Here is a 25126-nt window from a genome sequence, read left to right on the forward strand (position 1 = left end):
TTTACTGATCTGAATCAAGTACAGATTCTACTGAAGACTTTTTATGACCAACATATTATGAAAACAAACTACTACGGTGGTCTTATTACAAATGTTAAAGTTAACCCTGAATTCCCCAAGTTTATACATGATACAGCTTCTGGAAACATAAGGGCTCTATTTTACTCTAATATTCTATCCTATTAAATAATGGGATATATCTTGTATTTTATCATATTGTTGCTTTGCTGTATCTTTTATCTACTCTGTCTTTTTTATAGGACAATGTTTTCTTTATCGCTGTTTTTCTGTAAAGCATTTTGGGACAATTGTACATCTTAAAGTGTTATTATGATTATGATTATGATTATGATTATTATTATTTAACTAAGACAAGTATTATTGATCATGCGGGTGTTATTGATCGGAATGCAGTTCAGATTCTAATGAAGATTTTTTATGACCAACATATTATGAAAACAAACTACTACGGTGGTCTTATTACAAATGTTGAAGTTAACCCTGAATTCCCCAAGTTTATACATGATACAGCTCCTTGAAACATAAGGGCTCTTTTTTTACTTTAATATTACATCCTATTAAATAACAGGATATATCTTGTATGTTATCATATTGTTGCTTTGCTGTAACTTTTATCTACTCTGTCTTTTTATAGGACAATGTTTTCTTTATCGCTGTTTTTCTGTAAAGCATTTTGGGACAATTGTATTTCTTAAAGTGTTATTATTATTATTATTATCATTACAAGTCACTTACACTGTCACATGCAAGCATCAATTTAGTCTATTGTGGATACATTTTCAGTTCACTTTGTAATTAAATAATTAAAACTTAATTCAAAGAAATGATCAAATATTGGTATTTACCTGTGAAAGCTGTGAGTGAGGAACTTGTCATGGTTAGATTTCTCTCAACAATTCTCTCTGATCGTCATCAAAGGTAAAAGGCTCATTTACGGGGGAACACCCCCCACTAGTGGCTCCATGTGAAAGGGCAGCTTTAAAGACAGTGGGCGGGGCAACGTCGCTCGTAGGCCACGCCTGCTTCTCGACTCGAGGGTGACGTCAGCGGCCGAGGGTAGCAACAGTTGCCTCGAGACCCTGTCGCGCCATAGTGACTGTAGCCGTGGATACAGTTACTTGCCAACGGAGCAACACTCAGCAACAGCAGCATCTGGAGGTCACAGCGAGTGGGAGAGAAGGGAAACAGAGCAGAACTTTTCTCAAAACTAAGGTGACTATCTATTTACAGCATTTAAACGACACTTGTTTGCTCAAACACGCCGGGAGTGTGTGTGGAGCTAGCACGCTCTTTTCCCACAACTTTCTCTCTGGACTCTGCTTCCCTTCTCTCTTTACCTCTGGGTTTTTTTTTGCTTCTTGTCCACATGAAACCCACTCCGAACCTCTCCATATCTCCTCGCTGTGATTTATACTTTCGCTTTCCTCGCTTTGAAACTCGTGAAAACAGCGGCGCTAGTTGAACTCAAGGTGTTTTCAACTTTACACTTGTTGCTATGCTGCCCCTCCATGGATGCGGAGGCTAGCGACGGTCCAGCTAATGCTACCTCGGTGAGCCATCGAGAATGTTAAGAGTTCAGCTGGAAGTTGTCTGTCTAGTCGGTGTGTTGAAGACTTAGTCGTTGTTTTAAACAACACTTTTGAAAAGGTAACCGTGAGTGTCTTTGAGGAAGAGCGAGGTTTGTGCAGGTGTCAGAGCAGCGAGCTAGCGTTAGCATCTGTGCTGCTGCTGCTCAGAGTGAAACTACAGCTTCCAGAGGCTGAACTCATGATTTTATTGTCATTACAAAGTCAGCTTCGCCCTTTGGATTAAAATGACATGGTTGCACGATCGACTTTTGAGGATCGTTCACGGAGGTAAAGCGGCACTGTCACCTGGGGGAACAGAGCTGTTCACAAAGTTTTGGATATTTGAAGAAAATCCTTCTGCGCCTGTAATGCTGCAACTAGATGGTGCTGTGAAGCTCGAACTGGTTTCCCTGTTGACGAGTCGGCTGATAAAATTAATTTATTACGTTCACATAACTCGATAATAAAGCTATACATGTTGAAATTGAAGACAATCCAAATTTATTTCGACAACATTTCATCTTTGTTTTACCAATTCTAATGCATTTATAGATCACCTCTTCAATCTTAGCAGTGTATCTTCTAGAGACTAGCTGCCCTGTTGGTTAAAATCATATTAGTCTTATTAGTTTAACAGCACAATTCTTTCACATGTTACGGTAATTGAGTTATCTTCTCAGTTACAACGAGTTGAATTGTTGTTGTCCAAATTAATGATTCACTCGTGTTACCTCATCATAAACCTTTATTTGTATCATTAATAATTGTGTTGAAAGATTACTTGCAGTGCAATGACTTAAAAAATGAATTTTTACAGGTGGATTTAAACGTTAATGTATTTATATAAATGTGGGAGAAAATGTTTACATAGAAACAATGTGTTGAGTTTGATCCAAGTTAACTCAGTCAGGAAATGTTACTGTTGGACAGGATTGTTAAATACACAGTGTAGAATTGATGATAATTTAATGAAACAATTGGTTTAAATCTCTCTAAAAAACTTAATATGGCATGATAGTAAAAAGAGAGGAGAACACCGGAATTGTGTACGATACGTAAGTCCGAAGTTTTCGATATTTTATGTCCTAAAAGTTGTTGGTCAGAATAGTTATAAATCATTATACATTGTCCGCTGTTCATTCTTACTGAGTGAGAATATACCAGCAGTAACATGAAGATTTAGCACCATATCCTCATAACCCTGTGGATTTACTTAAAATTTCAAATCACTTCAAATTAAACCACTTGCAAAATGTTTGTGGTTGTGAACTAGGAAAATGGTTTCAGAAATCTTTGTTTTCCCTTAACTAAAAGAAGGCAAAGGGCTTTGTTCAATTTCAGATTATTATGTTTGCTGGAACTATATGTTTACTTCTATGTTTTTTGTTGGGCGAAATTTAGGAAGTAGCCTGGCATATGAAGCAATGTTATACGGGCACCATATCTGTAGTAGTGGGCAGTGCTTGAGTGAGTGATTTGACCCCTCACTGGCATTTATTATTCTGCATAAATCAGATTTTAATACTAAAGAGATCATGTGATAAAGTTCTCTAATCGTTTTTCAAAAGGCCAAAGTATGCAATTTGATAGCATCTGTGAATGGAGTGCCGGAATATTACTTTCTAATTCATGATTGATGTAGTAAATATTTGCTTTGAAGTCACCTGAGAACGAAAGAAAAGACCTGTAGATTAAAACCGAGTGGAAAGAATAAAGCTCCAAAACAACTCCCCTCCTGCGCCTCTCCAACTTGAACATGACTCTGTTATGTTTGCATGGCAACTTGATTCAAAAATAAACCCAAGTCATGGAAAGTAAAAAGACATTAGTTATCCAGGTTTTTTGTCAACGGGTCTTCTTTTTATTAGGATCTTTGTGTTGAAAGAGCTTGCATGTAGTTTAGAGTCAAGTTTGAGAGAAAAGATGCTCAACATGCAGACGTTTAAATTATCCATTTCTTCCGTGCACCGTTATCTTTCTAATTAAAGCTCAATACCCCCAAGATCTCCCATTGTCTCAAAACCATTATCTGGTGTTGTATGCTTGAATGTGTGTTCTGAACTGCCATGTGTTGTTTAAGGCTTCAAATGGTTGCTGTAGTACCGTTTAGCTATCAATAGGACAGCTGCACTGGTGGCTCCAAAAGCAGGTGACCTGAGAAAGCTTTTGGTCACATGCATGTGTGTGCTTTGTGCACCCTGACATCACAGTGTGTGTGTGTGTGTATCATATACATTTGTCGCAGACGGCTAATCTTGATGAGGCCTGTTAGTGACACGGCGCGCTGCTCTTGTCAATCTCGTCTAAATGACTACAGCCATGGATCGATGCACCACCATCAAGTTGTGTTTCTCACACGCATAAAACCTGGTTTTAAAATAGATTTACCCTCAAGCTTGTCAAGAATTCACAGAGCAAATCAGAGGATCTTGGATGATAATGCCCCGTGGGTCTAGTTAAGTGGAACTTAATACTGCCATTTGTGGATGTGGATGTTTTTCATAATCTTCATAATGCATTTATTTGTTGAGGGCTTTCCATTACAACCCAAGTGCTGTTGCTGTTTTCTCAACTGAATGGCAATCACAAAGGACTCCTCTCACCAATGCATCTGTGGATTTTTAAACCATTGTGGGGCCATTATGCTGGGATGTAAGAAATAAAGAGGGGAATCTTAAATACCAGAAGGGCTGCCAGAGGGCGGCAACAAGTTGAAACTTGCTGCGATATGAAATGTGTTTCAATCTGACTCTTCTGCCTTCCTGTGTTTGTGTGTCATCGGGAAGCATTCTTAACATTCCACCTGTTTGTATCGTGGCTACACAACTGCTAATTAAATTTCCTGCCACAAACAGCAGACAAGGCAGAGTCATTTGCATCACAATGGCCGCCCCCTCCCTCCACACAGGCAGGGGTAGCAGCAGCCCCCACACTTTTCTTTCTTTTGTCAAGTTTCAGGCTACTTTGTAAGGAAATGTTTATTTGGATTTAATATAACTAATATCTGCCTCATGCTGCAACAACATAATCACCAAAATCACTACTCCCCCAATCCAAGGGAGTCTGGACGCACAGCGACCTGGACTCTTTTTAATGACACTCACAGCTGCGTTTGGTTGTGTTAGACTCTTCACTTCTTATCTGTAGTACTTGAAGATCTTGTGCTACAGTTGTAGGATGGACCTTTTCAAATAGACAGCGGCAAACACTTGGCTTACCTTAAAATACCTTACTTTTCACGACACATCATTTTTTGAATTACAAAATCACCAACTATTGGAGGTAAAATGAAGGGAGTAATTCCCTGAAAGCATGGAAACCTAATTTGAATAGGAAGTGAAACAACTATTCCTTTCAATACAGTTAAACACATTATATGCAGATGTCATTGTATGTTAAATTCAATTGGATACTCAATGCAAGTTGTCTCCTATTAAAGACATGATGATAAAGTCTGTGAGAATAGAGGAAAAACGGAGACAAGTTATGGCTGCAACTTTTACAACCACGTCTCATAGGAATAGTATGTTCAATTATCCGGAGCCATGAGTCGATGATACTTGAGTCTGTTCCTTAACTGACAGAGAATCTGTCGTCAATTTTCTATCGTTTTGCAATTCAATACCTTCTTAACCTGAGCAAATCATCCTACTTATATCTGATATCATCTTCCCTGGCGTTGATAGGGGTTGACAGAGGAAGGGTTGAAATCTAGATAGGGTTGGAAAAGGTTGGGCGTTGGGGGAGGAAGTTGCAAGTGCGGTGCGTAGAAGAACACACAATCTCCATGGCAACAGTTTGATCCTTCTCTGTAGCTGTCAGCCTCGCAGCACACACTGTGACAGAGTGGACTGGTTGCGATGATGGCCAGAGGTGTGTGTGTGTGTGGGGTGGGGGTGTGTGGTCAGGCAGCCTCTTACGCCTTCTCAAACTCTACCATCTGCTGACCCGAGAGCTGCTTTGATTGGATTAGACTCAAATTAATGAGACAGGCTTGAAGAATAGCTTCTGTTGTGGAAATCTTTCATCATATCTTCATTTATCTCATTGTGTTGGCGCGTGTGTCTTGATCTTGTTGGGTCTTTCAATGAAATCAAAGGGGTCCAGATGTCTTTGTAATCTTCGTGAAACAACGCACACTTCATTGTTTATACATGCTTGGCTCGTTCAGAAACCTGTTGCTTAACACCTGCTTTGCCATGTATTTGCTGTGTACATTATAGAGATTGGTTTAAATGTCAACTAGAGTTTAGCATACCGCCTGTCACACGATATCATAGCCCATCTTTTGAATGGTGCTAACGGTGTTGGTTAATAATTCAAAATATGTGCCACCATTTTTTAAATTTAGAGATAGACTTTTCCCACCAACCAATTTTTTTTTATTATAAAAAAATATAAAGAGATACCACTTTAAAAGGGACAATAAAAAAAAACGTATTTCAATTTAAGGCATATGTGTATGTTGTTTCCTAATTATCAACCAATTATAAAAGGTAAAGTTTTTGACACAAAAAAGTCAAAGTGAGAAGGATGTGTTGTTGCTCTCTTTTTAATATTTCAAAACCATTTTTCCTCATCACCACAGAAGTGATATAGATTTTAATTTTAAATTAATGTGTATCTCACTTGTTTAAATACACAAGAGTTAAGTAGACTTTTCTTAAATGTATTGTAATGTAATCTTTATTTTTGCTCCCCTCCTTTGTTGAATCTTATATCGTCCAAGAAACTTTGGAAACTTTTTGCTTGCTTGCTTTGTTTTTTCTTTTACATCCAAGTGAAAAAGAAACTGGCAATAATGTTGATGGTTTAAACATGCCTGTGACTTCTTAATAGAAGATTACCATGTTCTGCTGTATTAATCATAAACGTACTTACAAGACTGCACCACAGGGGAAAATCTTTCGTCTAAGAAATTAAATCTTCCATAGTTTTTATTGTAAGTTTCGACCTACCGTGAGATAGAGGGATCAGGTGGGGGGGATGGCATTGTTTGGTTTGGGAAGTATTCTGTTGGTTGCATAGCAACAGGCTCCTGGAAACGGGAGTGGACAGTGTTGCCAGTAGCAACCGTTGTTGCTCTGCAAACAATGTGGGCCAGTGCAAACATGAGCCAAGACTGTGGGCTCCTGCTTTTAATTGAACATCTGTATGTGTTTTTCTATGATTGAGAACTGGTTAAGTGGGATCTGTTCTGACAGATGCCTGGACCATGTTAGCACATTATGGGCTGTAGAGTTTATGATACCTCCAGTTTACAATAGCATTTGCTTGCAACAGTGCGGCTTTAAAATCTACTGTAACTTTCAAGTTTATATTGTTAAGTTATTAGTTTTATTTGCAGTTTCTTTTTGAAGTAGAAGGATATTCTTGGCTCTAAAACATTTTATTAATTTGTTGCCGTCTCCCAGCTCTGTGGTTTTCAGAGCGGCTGGTGTGGAATTTCTTTGACTTCTTTGGACAACAAGTAGCTGCTACTTCTGTGCAGGTTTACTATCCTTTATACTCGTCATTTGTTACACACACGTACAGAAATATGTGACACTTGTGCCAGGTTGAACTCAAAGAAGTTGATGTGGCACTTCCTATAGTGAGGTGGATCTAAAGACAAATTAAACGATCGCTGGAGGTTTATTTATATCTCAACTGACACGCTGTCGGCAAATTCCATTCTTAAGATAGAGGCGTGACCTTTGCTACCACATTTGAATGGTTCTCTTCTCGTCATGCTCCTGTTATTACTTTTCATTGAAGGGTAATACATTTAGAAGCCACTATATTGAAGGGATAATCATTTAAAAAAAAAAAAACTTTTGTGTCATGTATTCGATTGACGCATCAGTTATTTCAACACTAGCCTTGTTTACTGAGTCTTGTTACTCATCTCATCAGAAAATTGTCTTGCCTGTGGCAAAGTCTCTACACATGGAAAATGTCAGTGGTGGCACACCCAAGTGTATTGTTTTTTTCTTCCTTAAAGGTACACTCCCTTATTCTCACAGAACCACCAACATTGATGTAAGTTTCTTGGCTTGAGGTAAAAGTGTTTTGTTGGTTAGCCACCATAATGTATTTGTGGCTATATGGGCTTATTTTGGGTGGCAAGTAATAATAATAATAAGTGCCCATAAGGCAGATCGCAAGACACAAACAGCCAAAACAATTTCATGCAACTTGTTTTTTTTATCATAACTTCTGTATCTGCTACTGGAGATGTTGGAAAGTAACATTATTACACTATAAGTTCATCTCAATGCAAGGGGAAATATAAGTATTTTACAAGTTTCCCCTATGTAAAAGACATCATGAATTTGAAAGAGGGCGAAATGACGAATACAATTTTATTGTTGGCCTCATAATGGCAGGACTCTGCCTGGTGAAGTCTCACCACAGTGTGTGTAGCGATGTCTTCAAAGCGTTTGCCGAGGAAGTGAACAAAAGTTCTTGTTTCCTGTTGTATGTATTATTGCATCAGTGAGGTTGTGTTTATTATTTGTAAGATTGATATTGCTTTGTGAGATATTTTCTGTGATTTAAAACCTGTGTGACTTTGTTCATCTGTTTCTTACCCATCACCACGATTAGGTTATGAAACATGACTTATTTGCTCCTGGTCTGGGCCTGTTTCAATCCAACTCTGCTGTATATTTCTCATTAAATTCCACCCCCTCCACTCTCCTACCAGTCCTCCTCAAAAGTTCCTGTTCACGAGCTTTATAAAGAGAGTTAAATAAAGAGTGAGCGAGTAGGGGAGGAGAAGGGGAGGGTTGCGTTGGGGGTGGTCGTCATGGATTCCTCACCATAGCAACCGAAAACGTTTACAAAGCATTGAGGAATTTCCTCATATCAGCTGGATTATTTAAGCCCTCGAGAGCAGCTCTGGTTCAAAACAAGCACTGGATATGATCAGAACCCTGGCAGAGGTTGGAGCCCCCCTGTCATTTTCATCTTTTCCTTCCTAATGAAAAGTGGAGAAGTTGTTTCTTTTATCCGCTTAAACCCCCTCAAGCCTTGCAATTGCATCTTTTTTTAAGTCTTTGTCACCACAATTTAGTTGCCCTTTGCTTTGCTGAGCACATTGTTAGCTGGCGGAAAGCTGAGTGGCAGCTTTGGGTTTGGTCTTTATGATTCAGCCAGTCTGGTTTTATTCTTTGTACTGTTCTTGTAGACGGGACAAAGTCTGCTTATTTGATAGCTCTGCTCATAAATGGATAAATCTTAACCCAGCCTGTGCCTAACGCCAAAACACTTACTGCAAAGTTGTAAATTGTATGAGCGTTAATAAAACTGTTAAAACAAATTATAATTTAATCTGGTTTACCTGGGCAAATAGGTGCCATCTAAAGTTCCTGTTAACACATTAATTGGTTACTAAGTACAACCATGAGTTAATAAATACAATTTAAAAAAAAATTAGTCACTGAGATAAATCCCTCTCACTAGTAAGTACTCAATGCAGGAATTCAAAAAGTAGTAAATGTGATGGCTAAAACAAAAGCCCAAAAGTAAATAGTTTTAGGTTTCCATTCTTTCAAATTGCGTGTCTGTCAATGACAATGTTATTATTATTCCCCCCCACTCTGTTCCAATTCCTCTGTCAAATATCAACAGCATAACCATGACCAACATTTTCTGCCCTGTGACGACATCACGAGAAGTAAACAGTGGTGATGTTAACTCTTGCACTGTTCAACGTCCTGACAAGATGTTCCTCTGTTCTCTTTCCTTCAAACCAGCATGCAGAGCTCCGAGGGAGGGTCAGATGCCACCACCAGCGTGGCAACACTGCGGACCTCGTCATCAGCTCAGGCTCCTGTTGTACAGCCGGTCCCAGCGTCTCAGCAGGTAGGATACGGTGTTTGTCGGTGACCCAGTCAAGGATCAATTCACAAGTTCAACTTGTATTCTGTCTTATGGGCATCGATGGGGGAAAAACAAGATTACGAAGATGGTATATTACCTGTAAAAAAAATGTGTTGAGTAACTTCCATGTGCTTCCAAGATTCCTACTTAGGAACCCTTGAGACAAGAGGGTATTGTGTATATATTGTGATGCTTGACAGTTTGCAGATGCTCATTTTTTAATTAATTATTTAAACTTGTTACATGTCACCAAGTTAAAAAAAAACAACTAACCACATCTCACAGAGGTAACAATAATATGGCTTTGTATTGGAAAGTATGTGGCGATACAATGGTAATCACTGTAGTGGTGCAACCATACAAAAATGTTTGCAATATACCGTATATATTGCGATACTGCAGGAACAAAGATGTATTAAAGAGTTAATTTCAAGCAATTAAATTGTAGCCAAACTGTCATAGCATAGTCTACACACAAGCAAGGAAATAGATGACAACAAAGGATAATTACTTGTATTTAGCAAGAGAAAACTTACAAGCATTTGCAGGATTGTTTGGATAAACAAATGAAATGGTTTAACATATTTGTTGACTGTTAAAGTGTCACAGTGAATATTTGCTTGTTAATTGTTTATAAAAATGGATACAGTGCTGTTGAATGTCGATACAGTATTGTGGAAAAAACATTTAATACACCCTCAATCTACATTGAGTACACGTATCTTCATCTCAAACACATCATATTTGAGCCACTGAAGAACATTTCATGAATAATTTAGTGACCTATGTATTGAATCATCTTCAGACCACTCTTTAAATGTAAAGGCACGACACAGAGCAGGGTTGTTGCTAGTAGCTAGTGCAGAGCGATACACATGCTGTGATTGTCCAGATGTCTAACAGGAAGAAGCTGATGTAGGAAGCAGCTGCTCACTCTGAGAATAAATCTGCCCTGACCTGCGTTTTTATGTGTCAATCAAACTTCCATTTCAGGACCACAATATTGGCAGAAATGTTCAACTTTGAACTGATGTTGTACATATGTACTGGACTCTGACGCTGTTCTAAAAAATTAAATATTTAAACTTTATATTATATTTAACTGGTAGTATTTCCACAGAATTTATGTGTAAAGTGTTTTTCAATCATGTTTTCACTGATATGTCATATCTTTGTAGACCTTGAGACATGGTTTGAATCTCATTTTAATGAGTAAATTACATAGATGTAACATTACAACTAATACTATTATTTACTGGTTATAATAAACACAACTATTTGTTTTCTCAGTCTGATATTAAGCCGCTGTGGTCACAAGCCTACATTTGCCTCACACGTCTCAGTAGTTAGTTAAGGATCCTGGTTGTCGACCGCGGTGTGTTTACAATGATGTTTGTGTGAATGCGGTTGCATACCTATGTAATGGAGTTATGTCTTGTATCCACACAGAGGGTGCTGGTACAAGCCACAGGCTCAGCTCAGAAGGGTGGACAAGTACAGCCTCTTTCAGTACCCAGAGTGCAACAGGGGTCTCAGCAGGTACACAGGGCTGTACATTCGAATACAGTGCTGTGACGACATGCATACCACACTTTTAGCCAAAGGTTGTGTTGAGGCGATCGTCTTGACACTCCAGATTTAAGTTTGCACAGATACGTTCTGAGAGCAGGTCTGCACGGTGTGTTCAATTAACACAAACAAGTCTGGATCACTTTATTGTGCCAAACGCTGCTGCTGTTTTGCTGCCCGTGTTCGCTGTGCCCGCCACGGGTGTGCGTAATAAGTGTCTTTCTCTGGCTGAGCCTGGTCCACCGCTCGCATGCATCCTCCCGGGAGTCATGGCTTTGCATGATTCACGGCCCAATCTTGTCTGTTTTTTTATTTTATTTTGGTGCCACAGGTGCATGTGCAGATCATTTGTGATGTAGTGACAGATCAGTTACATCACACAGACATGACTTGTGTTGACAACCCAGTTAAGACTGACACTGACTGAATGCCACTGCTCTCTACTGTTGGTAGTGGAGAAGACATGTTTTTAAAATATCTTTTATATAGCAGTGAGCACTGTCTTGAGTAACTTGCGTGTCAATCATCAAATGGTTGTCTAAGTCTTTAAAAATGTTTTTATAGTCTGACTTTTCACTGATGCTGAAGTTGTTTTCTTTTTTTGATTATTGGTTAGTTATTGGGTGAGGTTAACTATGTTGCATGATACATCCACTTTTAAAAAGTACATACACATTGTATTTTAAAAATTGTCAAGAAATCTTTTCAATATATTAATGTAATTATTTTTTGTTGCATTGGTTTCCCAACCAAAAAGAAGAAAAGTCCTTTATATAATTTGTGTTATATTTATTATTACTTTCTGAAAGGTAATTTATTTTGAAAAATATCTATATTTTCTTTTTTTGAAATAACATTAGCCTGTGACTCTTGACAAGTCAAGACACTCTTTTCGTTTACACTTTTACATTTGACTAAACTATACTGAGCAAACTAGTAATGACATTGATTCTTCTACAGAAATACCTAATCTTTATTTAGGTATTGTTGGTGCACTGTATTAAGGAGTTAAGGTTAAGTAAAGATGTACCAATTATTACACTGGAGTTGAATCCCACATAACAAATAATATGTATAGTAATTATTTAGCCTGTGTGATCTTTGTAACTTATGTTGTTTTTTATTTTATTAATCGATGAAAACTTAAAAAAAAACGTTTTTATTGTCCTACATTTCTAGAATAAGTCCCTCAAATGTTACCTTTTGTCAGAGCACACACAAAAAGTCACTGCCTGTATGCATGTCATTGATTCAGTTAACAGTGCTGACTTTAAATCGACACTGGTGGTCTCTACTCTCATATCGTGTACAATTCCTGTCGGAGCAATGACTTCCTCCAGCATGCCACTTTCTTGCTGCCAAAACCGTCGGACTCTTAAATCTTGCACCATTATGTTGCCTCGGACCAACACAAATACCTGCACTTCAAGTCACCATTTCTGCTTCCCTGTGAAATAAAAACACTTTATTATTTAAGGTTGCATCTTTTGATTAATGCTTTTAAATACTTCTGGGCTGAACTACGGCCTCACTAATCTGCCTGACTTCAACTAAAACGTGTTTTCTCTTTATACTTTGAGTTGTTTCATCCAGTAATGTTTTGTGTAACATTTTTCAGCACTTTGGTTAAATGCAGAAAACATTAAAACTCGTATAAATAGCAGGATAAACATCCTCACTTGTTTAGATGTGAGGCTATAGCAACACAAATGGATGTTCTTTGTGCTAAAACACCAACACACTGTTTAATAGCCCATTTGGCCAGTACATGGTTCATTTGCTGCTTTATACGCAGAAATATCAGTTTGAGGCATAAGTTACTAATCTGCTATTTTAGAGACATTATCCGCTGTAACCAGGATAAGTGATTAAGAATGACACGTTTTCTTGGCCATTTCTCTGGTGTTCTCAGGTGCAGCCGGTGCAGCACGTGTACCCATCACAGGTCCAGTACGTAGGGGAAAGTGGAGATGCAGTTTACACCAACGGAACAATGTAAGCACAACCTCTGACATGTTTCATCATGAAATGTGCCATTTTTTTGGTGAAAGTTACCTGAGTAATGTTAACCAAAGCTCGTATGTCAAGCAAACTAGGAGATTATTTGCCATTATTAAATAAACAAGGTTTAAACTCTATTGTTTTTACATTTGTATTAACTATTTAAATGTAATGTTAAAGATTTTCAAAACATTTTAAAGATATTTCTCATCACAGTAGCAGTTTAAAGAAGTTTTTTTCATGAACATAATTAATTATGTTTGTAATTATGTTGTAAAAAGTTCCATTTTTTTATTGAATATTTGCATTGAGTATTAGTTTTTGAGACAGTTTGAATGTTTTATTTTAATAATTGAATTAAGAAAAATTACTTCTGTTTGTAGCCTTTAAATTGAAAATAAAAATGTTGGTATAATAGTGGCACCATATTGAATTTAATAATATACTAATGATTGAATTAAATTATTTATAATAAACCAGTCAAGGCTTAAATAACAACGACATTTCAATAAAAAATATTCTGATGATCTACTGCCATATGGATGCTTTTGAAAAGTAAAAAAACAAATGGAGCGATTTTCCTGAAAACTCTTCAATAAGACTTGATCCAGACGTGTATAAAAGATGTGAGTGATTAGAAGACGTTCTTCAAGAGATTTTATTCCCTTAAAAAGATTTTTTTTTTCTTTCTCCCAATAGCCGCACAGCTTACTCCTACAACCCAGAAGCCCAGCTGTACGGCCAGAGCAGTGGAGGCCCGTACTTTGACTCTCAGGGCGGTGGTTCTCATGTCACCACCGTGGTCTCCTCCGCCAGTGGCGGCGTGCCATCCCACGGCATGGTGGGCATCACCATGGACGTGGGCAGCAGCCACATCATCTCCAGCGGCAGCACCTACCTGATCCACGGAGGGAACATGGAGGCGGGCCGTAACCACATCTCTCACTCCTCCCGCTCCTCCTCGGCCATGGTGAGAGTCTTCACTAGTGTTTTCTTAGCTTCTCACAGTAATGAGCAGTAAAGGTTGGAGCCAGAGGCGAACACGCCCACTAAACTCTCTTAAAGGTCGCTGACTGAACAGTGAATATTTGGGACACGATCCAACTTTCATAGAAGATTTTGTTAATGGATGTAGCAAACTTGAGAAGATTTAAAGGATTTTTTTTCTGCTTGATAATCTTCTTATCATGAACACTTGCTGCTTGGACCAAATTTAAATCTATGAACATCCTCAATATCCGAGATCTTCAATGAACTCTTGTTCAAAAAAATGTTTTTCTTGAAATGTTGTATTTTTAAGCATTGGAATAATAATAAGTTGAGAAATTGGAATTTGTTTTAGTAATTGAAATGTTTTTCAAGTGAATGTTTTTTTTTATATTCTTATTTGAATTATTCAAAATACATTTTCTAAATTTAATCTGAAGGGTTTTAAATTCAATATACACATTTTATATAATGGGGCAATTTTTATTATATAACCTTTCAAAATACAAAGTATTTAATTCAATAATAAAAAAAAGGTTCAATGCTTACAAAAACAACATATTTAATAAAATCAATTTAAGACCTGTTAAATGTTGGCTCTTGATATAGAAATCCTTCATCCATCAGTTCAACAGTTGTTTAGCAAAAATTTCAAAGTTATTTAAAGTTATCGCAAGGTATTTCACACTTCAGATCACACGGAAAGAAAAACATCCACCAAACAATTCCCCCTTGTGATTCACTCGGACAAGTGGGAAGAAAAATAAACCCCGTCTTTTTAATGGGCAGAAACCTCAAGACGAACCAGACTCGGTATGGACGGTTAGGAGAGAGAAGGAGAGACGAGGAGATTAAGGGGTTACCAGTATAGCAGGGGCAGCTCTGGATGCTGGGGATGGAGATGAATAGGGCGAGTGAGAAGTGCACAGGTGCACATCAGTTCTAAACAGAATTATATTAGTAGAAAGCACTGGTAAAACTGATGGTTCTATCCGTGAAAACACAACCCGTTTAGTCACCACGACAGTAGACAGACCGAGCGAGTCCGGACCTCCTGGTTCCGCAGAAACCGCCAGTAAGAAAAGCGGAGCCGAGGAGGAGGCCTGTAAAATCAGGACACCGGTTTAAATAATTCAGTATCGCCTTGTTTTAGTGGTTTTCACAGGCACTTGAGCACCCTGCGAAACAAAGCAACCCCTGGGGCTCATTACCATTTGGCTGAGAGCCCTCTGGAGCTTTCTGAAGAGATGGATCGGTGCCATCTTGCTCCCCCCCCCCTCACACTCACTCGCTTTTCTTTTGGGTCTCCAGTTTGGCTGCGGCAGCACAATTCTTTTCTTTTTGACTCTGTGTTGCTGTAAGGCTCCACAGATCGTCACTTCTTCTGCCAGATAGACTTACGTCGTCCGTGATGGAATTATAGATGTTACATTGAGGGGCTTTTCATATTCTTTCAAAGTTGAAATGTTGGAAAAGTTGTGGTGGGAGTTCGGGGTCAGCGTTGTTGACCTGTTTTCTCTGAGCTGGGGTGACCTGCGCCTCTGTTTGCCGTTCACATTTGCATACATAGGAGAGTCTGACCGGCAGCTTAACTCTGTGAGTGCCTTGATTTGCATGCTTTTGTCAGCCAATAATCAATTTGGCTGCAACACTGACTGATTTAATGGAACTTGGCTGCCTGCTAACAGTCTCATCTTCTTTTTTATGTCTTTTCTTTCACCTTTGCTTATTTCTTTTTTATCTCTCCTCCCCCTTCTGTGTCCACTCCTCTTCTTTTTCCGCATGCATCCTTTCTTTAGCTTGAAATGGCGATTGAGAACCTCCAAAAGTCTGAGGGAATTGCAAGTCACAAAAGCAGCCTGCTCAACAGCCATGTAAGTCTCAACCCCCTCGACCCCCCCACCCATGAACAAACCTGGCTGGACCAGTAGGCTGCATGTTGCTACTGGTGTTGACCGAGTCGAACACGCCTCCTAACGCCCGCTTCACTCACACTTCGATTTTACTGACATGAGTCATATGTTTTCATCCCAAACTGCTGCCGACACTGTTTTCTTCGACAGGGGATTCCCTGCTACAGTCCGAACTGTCCTTGTTTAAGCACTCGCTAGTTCAGCTCATCTTTCAATGTTAATCCTGAATGTTTAAATGAAATTAACGAGTTAAGTGTACAACAGGTGATGGTAGCATTCCAACACCAAAAATCTTCAAGTTGCTTAAGGATCCAGATGGTAATCCTGAACTACCAAAAATATTTTTACATTTACTAAATATCTCATCATAATCCGACTGAGTTAATTTGCTAACGGATGGATAAACGTCGACCATCAGATAACCTAGGAATGAAAAACATTTTTAACATTGCTATGTAACATAAGATATATAACGGTAAACATTAGAATAAGAATGAATTGAATCTAAAGCTTCACAAAATAACAATGATGTTACTTAAAATCATATTAACACTTCTATAGAAGGAGCAGGAAGCTTGCTGTTTTGCTTAACCTGCACTTTTTATGTGCAGTTCCTCATCTTAGGGGCCATTTGTTTCAGGGTGGAGACTAGGATGGAAAACAATGTATTGAAGTAGTACTAATAATAAACTACTGTATAAATGTTTAAAGAATAATAACAAAAATAATACATCTTTAAACATGATGACAATAAACAGGAGCACAAGTGCAACTCGGTACAGAGGTGTCAGGAGGGTAGAATTTCTCCTTCCTCCCAAATAAAAAAAATATTGAATTAAAATTGTATATAATTAAATTTTGAAAATGTTTAAATTGTAATTATGTTACGTAATATGTATACCACATACCAAAAACAAATTCAACCTTTCAATATAGAAATTATTTTAGTCAATTATTCTAGAAAATCAAATTTAAGCCATCAATATTTAAATTATTTATCATTATTTTAACAAAATAGAAATAATAACACAAAAGTGTTTGTACAGAAATATATTTTGAGAGCTTGAAGTCCTCTTGGCAGCAGCTACACAATATTTTCAACAGGTTCCATTTCCTGCCCCTCACCTGCGATCATCTCGCCGTTTCATTTAAATCGCTCCCAAAAATTGCGAACATATCTGCACTCTGCTCAGAAGTGAGTCTTTCATGTGTCGTTTGAAGCCACGGCGCCTCTCATGCCGGCTCGCTGACCATCACACGGCAGCCGGGCCACTGATGTTGAGAGTCTCTCGTGTTATTTTTAGCTGCAGTGGCTGCTGGATAACTACGAGACAGCCGAGGGGGTGAGTCTGCCCCGCTGCTCCCTCTACAACCACTATCTGAGGCACTGCCAAGAACAAAAACTGGATCCGGTCAACGCGGCCTCCTTCGGCAAACTCATCCGCTCCGTCTTCATGGGCCTCCGGACCCGCCGCCTCGGAACCAGGTACGGGCCGCAGAAGGATGAGGAAGGTAGTCGTGATGATGGAGACTGATGGAGACTTCTTCTCTTCCTCCAGAGGAAACTCCAAGTACCATTACTACGGCATCCGCGTCAAACCAGACTCCCCTTTGAACCGGCTGCAGGAGGACACTCAGTACATGGCCATGAGGCAGCAGCCGGTCCACCAGAAGCAGAGGTCAGTGGATCCAGGGTCAGACATTTTTTATCTCTTTTCTTCCCGTCCTCTTCTTGTGCAGCTCTTTAAAATACGTAAAATACAAATATATAAAAGGTAGTGCTGTAAGAAAATATTTACTTGAATATCGCAATATATTTTTCACAATATTGTATTGATACCGTAGCAACTTTTCTTTTTCTTGGCTTTCAAATAATATTTTATGTTTATCTTAGTACCCTTAAGGTTTATATTTTAATAAAATGAAATAATTCCCAAAACATTTTTAAATTAACATGTAACTATTTATGGCGTTTGTTTATTTATGTGTAGCAAATAAGCATCCAGCCGCTAGATGGCAGCAGTCCTTATGTCCTCCATAGCTAAAGCAACAACGAAACCCTGCAAGATCCTGGCGATGGCTGAGGACGAAAGGATACAGTCGATTTTAAAAGTTTTTAAAGCTGAATTTTGGATGTAATTTGGTTTCAAAACATATGAAAGCAGTTTCGACTTCATCAAGAGTCATGTGGTCTGAGTCAAGTACTCCCATATCACCAGATTCCCTCATACAGAGTATAAAATAACTGTTGTAGTTCAAGTCACTCCAAAAGTCTTCTTGTCCAACCTGCTGACCGTCCCTGCAGGTTCAAGCCTCTCCAGAAGGTGGACGGGATGTCGGACAGTCTGTGTGGAAGCTCCCAGCACTGCAACAACGCCGCAGAGCAGTCGGTGGCAGCACAACACCACCTGCAGTACATCGGTATGAAGAGAAGAGTCCAAAGATGTTGTTTAATCATGTTGAGCAGACTGCAGTACCACTCACCACCAGCATCGATGGTCAACATGACTCTGACCTTCCGTGCGTCTTCTCTCCGCAGACACGTCCCACTCCCTGCCTCCGTTCCCGTCTCCTGACCTCGGCGCTCAACCTCTTCCCGAGCGCATCAGCTTGATCGACATCAAGAAGCTGCAGACGCTCTACAGAGCACACTGTGAGGTGAGGACAAGGAGTTGGTCATCGACCACAGCGGGTGATGGAACACGTGGCAACCATTTTTATTTTCTAGAACGGGTTTCCAGCTGTCGAAGCTGTATCCTGATATGGATTGTATCGCCAGTAGCTAACCTCGAGTGACGGACGCTGATGTCCACGTCTTGACTCTTGAAACTATCAGGAAGTTCAAGCCCTTCTTAATCGCACACTCCTGCTGGTTCCCTAACTTGAACCCAGACTCACCCGGGCGACACCGGACACGAAGGATTCACGCGTCTGCGTCCGCGATGAAAGCGCCGAAGTGGCGTCTTTATCATATTATCCCCGCGGTTCCTTGTCCAGATCCTGCACGTCGCCTTTGTCGCCGCCGTCTTTTCATCTCGCGGCCGCTTTCAAGACATGCCAATTAACCTTTCAGCACGCCGGGCGGACGTCTTGGTGTCTCTGCGGCGCCCCCTCCCTCCTGCCTTTGTGTGGCCCTGTCTGTGGACGTCCGTCTTTGTCTCTGTCGGTCCTTCACAAGTTCTACCTCGGAGAAGTTAAGAATGTTGTCTGAGTGTGACTGTCAGAAGATTGAGTTCATTTTCAAATTAAAAGATTGTTTTTGTAGCTAATCGACACGCAGTGGTTGTGAGCACGCAAGAGTCAGGGGTGTGTGTTTGTGTGTGTCAGTGTGTGTGTGTGTGTGTGTGTGTGAAGGAAGTCTGCCTTCTCTCCCCCCTCTCACCTCCCTGAGAGGCAAACTACTCTTGTTTAGCACGAATGGGAAATTCTCCTTTTTGTTTTGGAGTTCTGTGTTTGAGCGGTTGCCGTGGGCAACCGTAAACAAGGTTGCCATGGCGACAGCGGGGAGGAAGCAAAAACAGATCATGTGATTGAAGCCGTGTAACAAGATCCAGCAGCAGAGTTGCGCCAGATGGAAGAAGAAGAAGAAGAAGAAGAAGAAGACAAGAGACAGCGAAGGAACAAAGCTGGTTGACCTCTGACCTACGTGCGGGGGGGCAAATTTAAGCCTTCATGAGATGTTCATTAGCAGGTTTTTCTTTAGATTGTCACAACAGGAAGTCATGTGGCAGCAGCAGCTGATTTGTTGCTCTGGAATTAAAGAAAGTTTTTTTTTTTATAAAAACCCTACAAATCAAGAGTGTTCGCTGGTGATGAATGTGTTCGCTGGCTCACGGCGTGACACTCGGCTCCTGAGCCAGCGAGAAGCTAAACTTTGTTGTGTGTCTGGTTGCCATGGCTCATCCGTGTGTTTTCCTCCCTCCCCCGCTGCTCTCCTGCAGGCGACTCTGGACGTGGTGATGAACCTCCACTTCCACTTAATCGAGAAGCTGTGGCAGAAGTTCTGGTACTCAACGCTGCCCTCTAGCGACGGAAACACGGGCATGAACAGGTCAGAGCGCGAGCGAGATCGATTGAGAATTATAATGTTCAAGTTAATTTCATTTATATATTTCACACTCTATCAAGTTGATTTACTTTTTTATTATTAAGCCAAAATGTTGATACAATCAAAAATATTTCCAATAAAAATCAATTTCCTCTAATAAGAAAGTGCTCACTAGAATAAATGTTTGATTGAAAATATATGTTTTAATTACATTTATAATATTGTTTAAAGCTATTTTTATTAGAAGCACATGTTATTTATTGAAGCAACTTAAAAAAAAGTTTATTTTTTGATTAAAACAACTTGAATATTGAAATGTTTCATTTCATTCTTATTTTATTTCTTTATAAATAATCTTCTTTTCAATAGATGTTAGCAATTTCTTTTTCAATTAAAGCTATTGTTAATCAATGTTTTTTTTTTATTTGAAGCACATTTTGTTTTTTCTTAAAAATGTTTTTTTTTCTCTCATTAATGAAGAAAATTTTCTTAAAAAAAAAAAAATTGTAATAAAGCAATTTAGGATTAAAAATATAAGATTTTCTCGAAAATATCTTTCTGATCGACAGCCTTTTTTGTTTGTAAAAGAAAAACCAAACAAGTGAACCTTCATCTCTCACAATTGATATGGAAAACCTTGAAGGCATCATCTTCATGGCCTCTCGTTCTCTTCTCTGTGCAGCGACGACGACGTGGACTCAGTCATTCCTCGCGAGAAGCTGGTTTGTCTCTGCAAATACGAGCCGATCCGACTCTGGATGAGGAGCTGCGATCACATCCTGTACCAGGCGCTGGTGGAGATCCTGATCCCGGACGTGCTGCGACCAGTTCCCAGTCAGTGCTTTGATACGTTTGTTTTCAAAGAGACGCAGATCATGTTGGTTGTATTTGAAAAAAATACAATGATTAATTATTAAATTATATAAATTCCTGATGATGAATGATGAAAAAACCCACATTAAATAAATAAGAATGTGACTAATTGAAACTCACACACTTCTATTCTTGTTGGTGTTTGAGGGAGAAAAAGGTTAATTCTATAGTTTATTTTAAGAATAATTTTGTATTTTCTTAGATTTTAAAGCTAAAATGTTACTGAGAGCAAAAAGAAAATGATGTTATAATTTTCTAAAGCAAAAGAAAATACTGCTTAAATACACTTTTTTTCTTCTTTGCTTTGTGTGTTTTCTGCTGCCACCTGCTGTCCAGATCAGCTTTCAATTGAATTGAAATGTTTAATATTGATATTTCAAATGCCAAAAAGGCGACATAGCTCAGATGGTACAGTGGCTGCCTGCAGTCCAAAAGGTTGCAGGTTCAATCCCAGCTCCAGACAAGCTTGTGTCGTTGTGTCCCTGAGCAAGACACTTTACCCTGATTGCTCCTGATGGTGAACTTGGCGCAAGTGTGCAGCCTACTCACATCAGTATGTGTGAATGGTTGAATTTCCCCTTGTGGGACTAATAAGGGTTTCTAAAAAAAAAAAATATATATATATTTTGCTGGTGGTTACAGGATTTTGTAACTTGAACAAATGTCTAACCAGGTATTGAACTGATGTTTGACTCCAGGCACGCTCACTCAGACCATCCGTAACTTCGCCAAGAGTCTGGAGGGCTGGCTGACCAACGCCATGACCAGCTTCCCTCAAGAGATCATCCGCACCAAAGTGAGCAGAACCTGCTGCTGCTTCCACGCCAGTGTTGAGAGTGTTGTGTAACTCTCGTGTGTGTGTGTGCGTGTGAAGGTGGCCGTGGTCAGTGCGTTCGCTCAAACCCTGAGAAGATACACCAGTCTGAACCACCTGGCCCAGGCGGCCCGAGCCGTCCTGCAGAACACGTCCCAGATCAACCAGATGCTCTCCGACTTGAACCGGGTGGACTTCGCTAACGTGCAGGTACCACATGGTGGCGCTGCTGTGGAGCCTCAGGAGGCTGACCACTGTGTGTGTGTGTGTGTGTGTGTGTGACAGGAGCAGGCGTCCTGGGTCTGCCAGTGTGACGAGAACATGGTGCAGCACCTGGAGCAGGACTTCAAGGTCACGCTGCAGCAGCAGAGCTCCCTGGACCAGTGGGCCACCTGGCTGGACAACGTGGTCACGCAGGTCCTCAAGCCTCACCAGGGGAGCCCCAGTTTCCCCAAAGCTGCTCGTCAGTTCCTGCTCAAGTGGTCCTTCTACAGGTACTGGAGTTCAAACTGATGTTACATCGTTTTTTTTCCAAAATAATTAAATTTCATTAAAGAAACTCATTCAATGTTTGTCTCCTGCAGCTCCATGGTCATCCGGGACCTGACCCTGCGCAGCGCCGCCAGCTTCGGCTCCTTCCACCTGATCCGCCTGCTGTACGACGAGTACATGTTCTACCTGGTGGAGCACCGCGTGGCCCAGGCCACCGGGGAGACGCCCATCGCCGTCATGGGAGAGGTGAGGAACCTGCAGAACCATCTAAGCCTGTTTAGCTTACTCTCTGACAAGCTTTCTCTTGGTGACCCGCAGTTCAGCGACCTGACGTCCATGATGCCGTCACTCATGGAGAAAGGTGAGATCCTTCAACCTCTGTGAGCCCGAATCTGAGTTCTGTTGAAGTTCATCAGAATATTGAAGGGTTGAATTCAACAATATTTATTTTTTTATTTAAAAAAGAAATTCATTTAATATATATTTTTAAATATTTTATTGATATACTATAATATAGGTGGAATATTTTTTTATATATTATTAATATTTTTAATTTATATTTAAATAGTTTTATTTTATTTCCGATTATTAAACTTACATTACATTTTCTGAGTTCAATATTTTTTTATTTGGTAACCTTTTAAATTCAATATAAAAATATAATAGTGACACTAGTTTACCAACATTTTTTCACAAGGTTCAAATAAAAAAAAAAAGTTTTTTAATTGATTGAATTCAATTTAAAAAAGAAAAATCTAGTTCATATCCAAAATATTTTTTAGCCTTTTAAATGTAATAAATGAAAACATGTTGGCAACTAAATCTACCAACATTTCATGTTGAATCAATTGGCCAAGATTCTAAAAATTAATGTAGAAAAATGTGATATAAATACAATATAAAATTCAATATAAACATATTTAAATTCAATATAAAATAGTGGTATTATAATGGAACCATTTCTATATTAAATTTAAAATGCTCATTATTTTTTATCATTTATTTTAAAATGATTTCCATTAGGATGTCAAACTATATGTGTAAACAAAACAAACAATTAATTTAGAAATATTTGGCTTTTTTAATTCAATTATGAAAAACAACAGAAGTTGAACGTTTACGTAGAAATTAATTCCATGATTAAAGTGGCGTGTTGAAGAACTCACCTTTGACCCACTGACCACGCGTGTCCACAGACGCCTCCTTCTCCGACGAGATGAGTGACCTCGGCAGCGACGCCGACGTGTCCCGCGGCTCCAACGAACCGGCCGTGAAGAGGGAGCGCGTGGACCTGAGTCACCCGCTGCAGGAGATGTGAGTCCGGCCCGGACCACGCGTGTACATAGACGGTAGCAACTTTAGGAAGCTTCTTCTTTTTCCAACTGGCTCGTCGCCTGTGAGGGACTCGGTGCAGTACTTTTCTATTGTAACTGGTGTGTGTGTCTTAACTAGCCGTGCCATCGTGTCTTTCGAGTGCCTTAGACAGCTAAACCAGTGCAGACTCGTGCCTCAGTACGAATGTATCACCTCTGACCTTCAAAGCACCTTCAGCTCGGAGAGCCTTACTAAAAGGACCTCCCACTCAGTCGTCGTGCTAATGGCTACGTCGATGTTTACCTCAGACTTGTTGTTACGATCACATTCATCAAGCAGCTGTGAGTCGTCGTCATGGCGATGATGCTCTCGTCTCAGATCAGGATTCAAGCCTCGTTAATCCATAACCAAGTTGAAAGGGAAGGTATTTGCCAGCAGAGGGCGGCAAAGAGAAAGTTCATCTGAAGGGTTAAATTATCCAAAGGTTAATTTCTAATAATATTTCTCGTTAAAAAATCTTTTTTCAAATTTCGGTACGAGCAGTATTGACACTTCCTGTTTCTATTGTTGATTCTGGGACCAAATCTAAGGTCGTCCCTGTGGCATTAATATGAACCAGACTGTTGGAGGTTGAGCTCCTTCATCGGTGAGAGACTCTGATCGACGAGGTCATCATCATGCGACTCACAGCTTCTTTATCTCCGTTTAACTTTCGTAACAAAAGTGAATCCAGTTTTTTTTATCCTTCAAACACGTGTGAGAGTTGTGGACCTTAAATATGAAACTTTGTCGGACGTTTTGTTTCCAAAAAAACCCGTCTTCAAGGACCAGAAATGATATAAATACAGTTTACGTGTGTGTTCTTCTTTCAGTCGTTCGTTCCCCTCAATCTCTTCTGTAATCTGAAGCCCAACATTGATGTATCGAACTGTTCCAGAATATATTTATAAATGTCTTTATTTCCCCTCATGATGATGATGATGTCGTAGCTTTCGTGCCTGTCGCCTTCAAGTGCTCTGAAGAAAGAAAAAAAAAAATTCTACGTGTAATTTGTAACGTTTTGTAATGTTCTAGATCACCGGCGGATGGTTCTATTTTATTGATTTGACGATAACGGAACTTTATTTTTGAGTCGTTCACTGTCACGCTGAGATGGAACGACGTCGCTCTGCATAGTCGTATTTTTGGTATTTTGGTCACAACGTGAAAGAAATAAAGTGATGTCTGACCAACGCTGCAGCACATTTATTCTTCACAAACACACCCATATCTTCTGCTTATTTACACTTTTTAAAAATGTTGCCACGGCGACAGAATTCTAGATACTCGTCCTGTGACTGGAGGAAAGGTGTGACATCAGGTGATGGACGAGAAGTGAGGGAAGGAGGGAGAGAAATCCTGGAACGTCAGAAGTAAGTGCACATCGTCCTTCACGGCTCAGCAGCGTCTCTGTGACGACCGTCAGTCAGGAGGCGACAGTCGCACCTTCAGAGGGAGCAGGCGGCCATGTACTTCCCTGAGGAGAAGAGAACCCGTCAAACTCAAGGCCCGGCTTATTGATTAAACGTGGCCCAAAAGATGAGTAGTTGTCAAATATTGAACTAAGAAGTCGAAGGTGTAAACCAGAAATGCTTTGAGAAACACATTTAACACCCTTTCT

The 25126-nt window shown here is 39.7% G+C and overlaps 2 protein-coding genes across 9 annotated transcripts in view; one reads left to right on the plus strand and one right to left on the minus strand.

The window, feature by feature from the left end:
- The first annotated feature begins 1054 nt into the window (after positions 1-1054).
- Positions 1055-24699, plus strand: rfx2 (regulatory factor X, 2 (influences HLA class II expression)). Of its 7 annotated transcripts, none has more exons than XM_087784906.1 (18): positions 1055-1233; positions 9329-9437; positions 10905-10994; positions 12937-13019; positions 13725-13995; positions 15812-15886; positions 17230-17411; positions 17485-17619; positions 18231-18346; positions 18465-18583; positions 19867-19976; positions 20656-20807; positions 21545-21642; positions 21721-21870; positions 21946-22154; positions 22245-22398; positions 22450-22513; positions 23349-24699. In XM_087784906.1, exons 2-18 carry the CDS (start codon positions 9330-9332, stop codon positions 23468-23470), a joined length of 2238 nt encoding a protein of 745 aa, XP_087641032.1. In that variant the 5' UTR covers positions 1055-1233; position 9329; the 3' UTR covers positions 23471-24699. The 7 variants fall into 7 exon arrangements, with proteins under 7 accessions (XP_087641032.1, XP_087641034.1, XP_087641033.1 ...); XM_087784908.1 differs by having other exon boundaries at positions 22471-22513; XM_087784907.1 differs by having other exon boundaries at positions 17485-17604.
- fcho1 (FCH and mu domain containing endocytic adaptor 1) overlaps positions 24690-25126 on the minus strand; it is a 30863-nt gene continuing 30426 nt past the window's right edge. For both annotated transcript variants that reach the window (XM_087784905.1, XM_087784904.1), the window contains one exon: positions 24690-24982. In XM_087784905.1, the coding sequence (XP_087641031.1) occupies positions 24954-24982 (29 nt within the window). In that variant the 3' untranslated portion in view covers positions 24690-24953. The remainder of the gene's footprint in view (positions 24983-25126) is intronic.

Source organism: Callionymus lyra, chromosome 2, assembly GCF_982586985.1.
Source record: "Callionymus lyra chromosome 2, fCalLyr1.hap1.1, whole genome shotgun sequence".
Classification (NCBI taxonomy): Eukaryota; Metazoa; Chordata; class Actinopteri; order Syngnathiformes; family Callionymidae; genus Callionymus; species Callionymus lyra.

Bases quoted from the DNA above. Each gene is read 5' to 3' on its own strand.
- rfx2 (XM_087784906.1), top strand. From the start codon at position 9,330: ATGCAGAGCTCCGAGGGAGGGTCAGATGCCACCACCAGCGTGGCAACA. The intron at 15,887-17,229 runs GTAAGTCTCAAC...TGTTATTTTTAG, and splicing joins GCAGCCTGCTCAACAGCCAT to CTGCAGTGGCTGCTGGATAA. The intron at 19,977-20,655 runs GTCAGAGCGCGA...TTCTCTGTGCAG, and splicing joins GGAAACACGGGCATGAACAG to CGACGACGACGTGGACTCAG.